Raw genomic sequence first — 9,080 nt, 5'->3', positions numbered from 1 at the left:
ACCCCGACTTTGCCTCCTGCAGCCCCCAGGTAAATTGAGTTTGAGACCCCTGGTCTAGAGGCACAATTTAGATTGTGACATGTAGGCCAAGATGTAGGTGCCTTCCACAGTCATAGTATGAACAGGGCCTGTCTAGCAGAGGGGCCAGACACCTTAGAATACCTTCATCATACTCTTTCGTCTCAACAATTTCTTATTTCTAGCATCTTCATGAACTAGGTCCTTTTTATCTTAGGGGGACTATTGTTAAGAGTGTTCATAGATCATGGCAGGCTCATGAGACCATGAGGTGCCGAGGATCAAATCAGGGTAGGCCATGTGCAAAGCAAGTTCCTTATCCACTGTACTATCAGTCTATCTACAGTAGATCTTTAAAAAATACAACTTTTTTCTTAATGTTGTGCTAAATATTTAAATTCGAATATTAAGTTTCTCAGGCTGGGGATTTACTGATAGAACACATTTTCCATACAGGAAGGCCTAATCCACCCCCTCAAAAACAAAATATCTAGCATTTTACAAGTCTAGCTTAGGTAATCATGCAAAACCTTTTACGCATTTCTGTATGTCAATGGATAGGTAAGTCAAGTCATTTTGAAGTCTAAATTTGGTTTGTCTGATGGTTAGCCTTGTGGTAGAGCTCTGACTGTAGGAGAATTAAAGGAACAAAGGTAGTGGCTAACCTATAGGGTGGACTGGGGGTCAAACCTGAGGAAAGGAATCCATGGCCCTCACCTGGGACAAGCTCTGCACATGCTACAATTGCTTTGTAACTTATTTTAACTTATTTTACTTATTTTGTCAGATATTTGTGTGCCGACACTTAGGAAATTTTCCCACTTCAGACTATCGACCATTATGTACTCAAAGTATGCTTCTTAATTATCAAGCTTCTAATAAGCTAATAACTACAAAATTATTCATAAAAATTATGTACCTCTCAGGTGCACGGATCTCAATGTTTCACACAGTACTTACATTACTAAATCCTCAATTCCTTAAAACTTAAGAGTAGACATGAGTGTGGAAAGCCAGTTAACTAGAGGGGAGGGAGACATATGTGCAAGGCCCCATGTTTCATATTTGGAGCCACATGGTCCCGTAAATACTGGCAGGGTGGTTCTGCTGAACCCCAGTGCTACATCCTTGGACCTCAGTGTTGATCAAACTGGCCCCGTTAACCATGAGTGGTCTTCAGAACCCCGGGGAGAATTTTCCCAACCCCCCCACCCCACAACCTTCCCCCTCTAGCCCCAAGTATGCAAGCTAGAGCTGGTTTCTTAATCCAGGCTCCTAACCACCAGATGGTAAAAGAAGCACAAGTAAACCAACGTCAGTAAACAGGATTTTACTGAAACATTTCAGAACACAGAAAATCTGTCTGAAGTGTAAAGTTACTGTCTTACACAAGAAGGACAGACCCATTTGCAAAGACTAATATGAGTACAATAAATATGGAGTTTACAGACTAATTTTTTTTTACACAGAAACTGCCCGACAGCCATAAAAATTTATATTTTAAACAGTGCAACATATAATTTAATCATCTGATTTATTTGACAGGGTTCTCTTACTCAACACAAATAAACTACCTGGTTTTCATATACATATATAATATATATTTTATGTATAGAGATATTCAACAATCTGTACAATTTCTAAACAGAAAACTCCTAAAAGGCACAATTTGTCTATACAACATGTACAAAAAAATGGCTGGAGCTGACACAAAACAACAATTATTGGTCAAAAAAGTTCATGATTGCACAAAGATTAGTCATGAGTTTATGTCAGAAAACTGTGCTTTAAGGAAAGGAGGGGTTTCAAAGAAACCTTTTAAGTGTTTTATATATAGACATATATAAAAAAAACAACCAAAAATATTCCCCAAAGACCCTCAAAATTAAAAAACAAACAAACAAAAAAACAAACCCCATACTAAGTTGCAATTACAAGCCTGTCTTCATCGTCATCACTACTAACGTCGCTGAACTGGGTCATGGGTTGCCCCCGGGGTCCCCGTCTTTTGGGGGACAGAGTCTGCTGGCCCCGGGGCTCTAGAAAAGCCTCTGACCTGGCCTTGTGCAGGGGTTCCGATGGGGCCCCGGGCTTGGCCTGCGTGGACTTCAGGTCCTGCTTGAGCTGGGTGGAATCTACTAAGGCGGCCTTCCCGGTGGTGGTGGTGTCCCTGTGACTTGGGCCATCGGGCCTGGCATGGTCTCTGGCAGGAGCAGGTGGATTTGGAGCAGCAGTGCGGTTTGCATTTTCTTGCTGCACTTGAGGGGAGCCCTGAGGAGATGCGGTCCTGCTCCCCGGGGCCTTGGGACTGGCTCCAGGAGGAGTCTGCTGGGTGGGAAGCACACGTGGGGGAGCACGGCTTGGAGCAGCTGGTGTGTCGGGGGCTCCGGGTGCATCCAGGGCCACTTGGCTCACAGAAGGGATCAGGGCGGGCAAGGCGATGTTCAAGATCTGCAGGCCCGGGGGTGCGTGTGTCTGCAGGTTGGGAGTGCTCCGGGGGGAGGACGGATTTGCAGCCACCACCTGCAGCCCTACTGCATTGAGGGCCAGCCCGGGTGGGTGCACTTGGGGGGTGAGATTGGCATTGGCTAGGCCCAAGATGTTGACCGTCTCCATGCTCAGGGATGGAAGAGGCTGGAGGGCAGGTGTGCTGAGATTTGGGAGGCCAGGCACCTGGATTTGGCCGATGGGGATGCAGGGCACCATGCCACTCAGCTCAGGCACTCCGGGGCCACTGGTTGTGCCAGAGGCTTTGGGGATGGGGTCCCCCGGAGCACCCACAGTGGTGTGGATCACGTTGACAGCTGGAATCGTGAGCTGCACTGGCCCCGCTTGGATGGGAACAAATGTGGAGTAGGTGAGGCCGGCAGGGACCACCTGGATGCCTCCGACAGGTACCATGTTGTAGGGCGTCCTGGACGGCTGCTGGGAATGAAGGGGAAGGTGGCTGAATAGGTGGGTCTGGGGAGCGGGTAGGCCAAGCGCCGGCTGCAGAGTTAAGGGGGGCTGTGTCTGTTCTGGAGGATCCTGCTGTGGGGAGGCTCCCAAAGGTGCTGCAGGAGGGCCCTGCTCGGTCACCGGGGGAAGTTGCAGCAAGGTGGTGCCCTGGAAGACAAGACAGAAATCAGCTTCTGCAGCAAAGCTGGGTCAAACCATAGAGCGCAGCGAGAGTGTTTAATCCTGATGAGATTAAAGGACATTTCCACTGTGTAAGAGATACAAGCTTTCCAAAAAGAAAACCATGATATCTTGATATATATATCATATATATGATATATCATATATGTCACATATATTTCTTAATTAATATAAAATTAATTAAATATTTAATATTTCCTTAATAAGAAATACATATGTGAGATATATATCATATAAAATTAATATTTTATATTTCTTAATGACGACTCCCACAAATGACTAATCCTCCACTTTTTTTCAATTGATAACCAATTTATGTCCCAATTGCTTACTAACTCCTAAAATAAAGTGCAAGGTGAAACTGGTACCAGTAATGTCAAAAATACCAGAAGAGGGTAATATTATATATATATATATGTATATATGTATATATATGTATATATATGTATATGTATGGTTTTTGGGTCAATCCAGGTGACAACACTCAGGGGTTACTCATGGCTATGTGCTCAGAATCACTCCTGGCTTGGGGGACCATATGGCATACTGGGGGATCGAACCGGGGTCCGTCCTTGGTCAGCATGTGCAAGGCAAACACCCTACTGCTTGCGCCACCCAGCTTGGGCCCCAATTTTTCTTTTTTAAATAAATTTCCAACTAAAAGAATCTAGGATGGCTTTAGCTCTCTTCTTCACTTTGTGATTATAAATGACAGTAATGTTACGCATCTGGCTAGAACTATGCATTTTTCACGCTCCTTTCCTGGATTAAAATCAGAGCATTTCTGCTGAATTATTACTAAGCAGTAGCAGGATTAGTATTACTCTCTTCTGGTATTTTTTGATATTACTGGCACCAGTTCCATCTTGCGCTTTTAGGTATTAGGAGTTAGTAAACAATTGGGACATAAGTTGGCTGTTATCAATTGAAAGAAAACTGAAGGATTAGTCATTTGTGGGAGTTGTCATTAAGAAATAGGCCTGCAGCTGCTCGTTCACTCATTCATTAGCCCATCCTAAGTTTATGGCACTGAAAATCAGATTTTCCAGCAGAGTAAGAGACTGGGATATAATTGTGCAGGGCACGGGTGACCAATCTGAAAACCACAAAATGTTATCAGAAGGAATCCATCCTGTCATCCTCCCCACCAAAATCATCATTTAGATTTTGTGTCTATATATCATACAGAAAGTATCTTATTACAGTAACTGTCTGAAATATTCGATATGACAATGTAATTATACACTAGTTTGGGGACTGGAAGAGATAGTACAGGAGAGAAGGCAAGTTGCCTTGCATTATACCAAGTTCAGTTCTAGTCCATAAGTCCCCAGAGCACTGCCAGGGGTCACTTCTAAGTTCTGAACCTGAGCACCACTGAATGTGGAACCAACTCCCCTCAATTATATGCCTACTTTACAATGAACACATTTTCACAGAAGGATTATTATAGTCCAATTATATCTAGGACAGTCTCTAGATAGTCTAAAAAAATCAAAAATTTTTTGGGGGGGCCACACCTGGTGATGCTCAGGGTTACTCCTGGTCATGCGCTTAGAAATCACTCCTGGCTTGGGGAACCACACAGAACACGGGGGGATCGAACCATAGTCTGTCTTGCTAGTGAGGGCAAGGCAGACACCCTATCATTCACCCCACCACTCCGACCCTAGAATCCATTTTTAAGTCTTGATTTTTCTTTTTTCTTTTTTGGTTTTTCGGGCCACACCCATTTGACACTCAGGGGTTACTCCTGGCTAAGCGCTCAGAAATTGTCCCTGGCTTGGGGGGACCATATGGGACGCCGGGGGGGTCGAACTGCGGTCTTTCCTTGGCTAGCGCTTGCAAGGCAGACACCTTACCTCTAGCGCCACCTTGCTGGCCCCTTGATTTTTCTTGTATTGCTTATCAAGTCAAAATCTTCCACACTTAAAAAGGAATCACGGGGCGGGCAAGGTGGCGCTAGAGGTAAGGTGTCTGCCTTGCAAGCGCTAGCCATGGAAAGGACCACGGTTTGATCCCCCGGCGTCCCATATGGCCCCCCAAGCCAGGGGCAATTTCTGAGCGTGTAGCCAGGAGTAACCCCTGAGCATCAAATGGGTGTGGCCTGAAACCCCCCCCCAAAAAAAAAAGAATCACATTGTAATCATCAACCTACACTACAGGCATCCTTCTAGAATTAAACCTCCCCCAGAAGTCAGCCAGAGTGAGGGCAGGAAATCATTCTCGATACACTTGGGGATTGCCAAGAGGCCTAGGTCTGCCCTGCAGCAGTTCACGGGCAGGATGCTTTCCCAAGATGCCACAACAATCTGCTCATCCAAGCCAAGTGAAGCCTTTATTTTTTGGTTTTGTTACAGAAATCATATTGCATTCTTGCTGACGTAGTGCCAAGTGTTTGGGTGATTTAGTGCATCTCTGTACCAATGACCAAAAAAAAAAATTAAAAATCCTCAAGAGTAAGCCATGCTATATATAGAACTTAAATCCATCTTTTTGGTTTTTTTGCCTGTTTGTTTGTTTGTTGTTGTTGTTTTAACTTCTGGTCATGCAGTGGTGCTAAGAGGTTACTCCTGGCTCTGCACTCGGAAATTACTCCTGAGGGTACATGGGACCATATGGGACCTTACCCACTATACTACTAGTCTGGTCTCTTAACCAGTGTACTTAATTAGTATATGTAGTTTATACTGAATTTTTAAGCAATGCGAATGTTAATAAGTACATTTTTAGATTTGGTTCTTTTACAATAAGGACCCACAAGACATGTCTTTCTTTTCCTTGAGTTTCAAAAAGAAACTAGATCATAAGGAATAACCACAAACTGCCATATTCTGACAGCCAGACAGCTCCCATATATAACAGGCCACAGGAAGGGAAATGCTGGCCCACTATTTACCTGTGTGAAAGCAACAGCTTTTCCTGCCTCTGAGGTTTTTAGATCGTCTGACTCAGGGTAGTCCACACACATTGGATGACAAGGGGACCTGGGTGTTGCCGGTGGGGACTGGAGTGCATCTTCTGAAGGAGGCTGCACACTATTTGCATCTTTTGCCACCTGCTGCTGGCTCTGCATCGGAGACTCAGAGTTCCGGCTGTAGTCGGACCGCACCGTGCTCAGCACAGTCATCTTGGTAGGCAGTGCTCGAGGTAGAACATCCATGGGGTCTGCATGCACCCCGGAAAAGCAATCACTGATCCTGGTGTCTTCATCAGTGCTCACAGAGTCCTGCTGGCTACCTCGAGATGGGAGGTGCTGTGGGCTGGCTGTGACGGAAGGAGCAGCCGACAGGACAGACTCTGCCTGGCTATCTTCATCATCGTCATCGTTTTCATTATCATCCTCATCTGGGCCATCGGATTCTTCAGGATCATATCCAGCCCTCTCATAACTGAATCTCTGCTTTTCATCTAATAAAAAACAACCAAGAGGATATGTTGCAGCAGGCACACTTTACAAGCACAGAAATGTAATCCTTTAAAAATCTTTTTATTGGCAATACACTGAGGAATATAAAAGAAGTTTCCCACCAAAAATAAATAAATAAATAAATAAATAAAAAGGCCCACAATACACTTCAGTTGAAGAAAAATAAATCAGTCAGACCATATATAATTCAAAGAAATGAAGCCTGAATAGAAAGTGGCATGGATAAGAAGCAGAATGTGTAATGAACATTGAAAGAAGAGAAAGGGGAAAACAGCTAAAGAAAATCAGAAATAAAGACCTCAAATATTATATCTGTAACCCCCCTGAAGAAAACTAAGGAGTAAAAATAATTTAAGAGATGTTTGTTTCTTTACTTCTTTGTATCTCCTCTTTTTTTTTTTTTTGTTTTTTGGGACACACCCGTTTGATGCTCAGGGGTTACTCCTGACTAAGTGCTCAGAAATTGCTCCTGGCTTGGGGGAACCATATGGGATGCCAGGGGATCAAACTGCGGTCCTTCCTTGGCTAGTGCTTGCAAGGCAGACACCTTACCTCTAGCGCCACCTCTCCGGCCCCGTATCTCCTCTTTTTATTGACAGAGTAATAAAAAAAACTGATAACATTTTGTATTTCTTTTTTTGTTTGTTTTTGGGCCACACCCGGTAATGCTCAGGGGTTACTCCTGGCTACGCGCTCAGAAGTCGCTCCTGGCTTGGGAGACCATATGGGACACCGGGGGATCAAACTGTGGTCTGTCTTAGGCTAGCGCTGGCAATGCAGACACCTTACCTCTAGCGCCACCGCGCCAGCCCCAACATTTTGTATTTCTAAGCAAAATAATTTTTGTTGACATTTGAATGGTATTTAGGACATTTCCATTTTCACCTGAGAGGTAATATCTAATATTTAAACTTCCTTCTATATTTTTTCACTTTCACCTAATGTCAGACAGAATCATGCTATCTTGTGTCAAAACTAAGAAATTTGCATTGGCACCACTGTCATTTACGTTTGTTTACATTTCAACATTTTGAGGCATCATTTCTGTTTATACTATTTCAATTCTTTATTGCTCTCAGTAGTTCTTTTTCCTTGAATTAACACTGATTTATATGTATCTAAACCCTGTTATCATTCCATGCCCACCACCAAAGTGAAAGTGTCCTACCCACAAGTCTACAGGACACTTTCAGTTCACTGCTCCCTCCACCCTGAGTAACCTCAATTATGTCGTAGGAGTCTGTGAGTTTGCTTTAATCAATAACTGTCAACAAATTGGGGGAGGGTGGTCTGAAAGGGTTCTATCCACAACCAGTCTTGCTCAAGAGTGATCCCTAGCAGTGCTCAGGGGACTATGCAGATGCCAGGAACTTGAACCAGGTATTTGTCACTATGGCCACATGCAAAGAAAGTTGTCTTTTGTTTTGTTTTGTTTTTTGGGGGGGCAACACCTGGTGACGCTCAAGGGTTATTCCTGGCTATGTGCTCAGAAATCACTCCTGGCTTGGGGGACCATATGGAATGCCAGGGATTTAACCTAGGACTGTCCTGGGTCAGCTGTGTAAAGGCAAATGCCCTTCCGCTGTGTTATCACTCTGGGCCATGCAAATAAAATTTATTTACCACCTAAACTATCTCTCCAATCTGATGATTCAACCACATAGTTTTTTAAGCAGAAACATGACCGAAAGTAATTCATATCCATTTTATAATGTCACATGAGACTGGAGAATAGTTTCAACATTCTATTCAAAATCTTACTAACTTTAAAAACCAAAGGAAGACGGCAAAACATTAATTCAATTCTTTGCCACTGAACTGTGATAAAGAAGATGACAAACTGTATCTATTTTAGCTGGATAAACAGTTTATCCCTTCTTCCTTTATATGTGATTTTTATTTATTTATTTATTTATTTATTTTGGTTTTTCAGGCTACACCCATTAGATGCTCAGGGTTACTCCTGGCTAAGCACTCAGAAATTGCCCCTAGCTTGGGGGGACCATATGGAACACCGGAGGATCGAACTGCGGTCCTTCCTTGGCTAGCGCTTGCAAGGCAGACACCTTACCTCTAGTGCCACCTCACCGGCCCCATACATGTAATTTCTAAAAGAGAAATATAATCAAACAAATAAGACACAGAGATTTTCCCTGGGCTTCTCATATAGTCTTCCTGAATTTATAGAAAAAATAATCAGAAAAGATCAGCTTCAAAGCAGTTACGGATAATTATTTCCTAAGTTGAAATGGACTAAAAATAAAACTTAATTATATTTCTGGAGTATGGGTTTAGGTCAGTCCTGGCTAATCCTGGTCTGTCTTCAGGAGTCCACCTGTGGTACTGGACTGAACTGGGGTCTGGGTCATGTGAGGCAAAATGCTTTAACCCCTGTGCCATCTCTCTGGCCCTCTGATTGGAACTTCTATATTGTTTATTTCAAGTACTTGTTTTATTTATTATTTTTTAAACACTCAAAGGTAAATCATATGTA

At 43.4% G+C, this 9,080-nt stretch overlaps 1 protein-coding gene across 1 annotated transcript in view; it reads right to left on the bottom strand.

The window, feature by feature from the left end:
- Positions 1 to 1,333: 1,333 nt before the first annotated feature.
- The window catches only part of HIVEP1 (HIVEP zinc finger 1), a 149,032-nt gene continuing 141,285 nt past the window's right edge, over positions 1,334 to 9,080 (bottom strand). The window contains exons 8-9 of the mRNA XM_049765232.1: positions 6,056 to 6,567; positions 1,334 to 3,123 (exon numbers count right to left, since the gene is read on the bottom strand). Of these exons, the coding sequence (XP_049621189.1) occupies positions 1,939 to 3,123; positions 6,056 to 6,567 (1,697 nt within the window). The 3' untranslated portion in view covers positions 1,334 to 1,938. The remainder of the gene's footprint in view (positions 3,124 to 6,055; positions 6,568 to 9,080) is intronic.

The sequence above is a fragment of the Suncus etruscus genome, chromosome 18, assembly GCF_024139225.1.
Source record: "Suncus etruscus isolate mSunEtr1 chromosome 18, mSunEtr1.pri.cur, whole genome shotgun sequence".
NCBI lineage: Eukaryota > Metazoa > Chordata > Mammalia > Eulipotyphla > Soricidae > Suncus > Suncus etruscus.
This window is presented reverse-complemented; position numbering and strand designations above follow the sequence as displayed.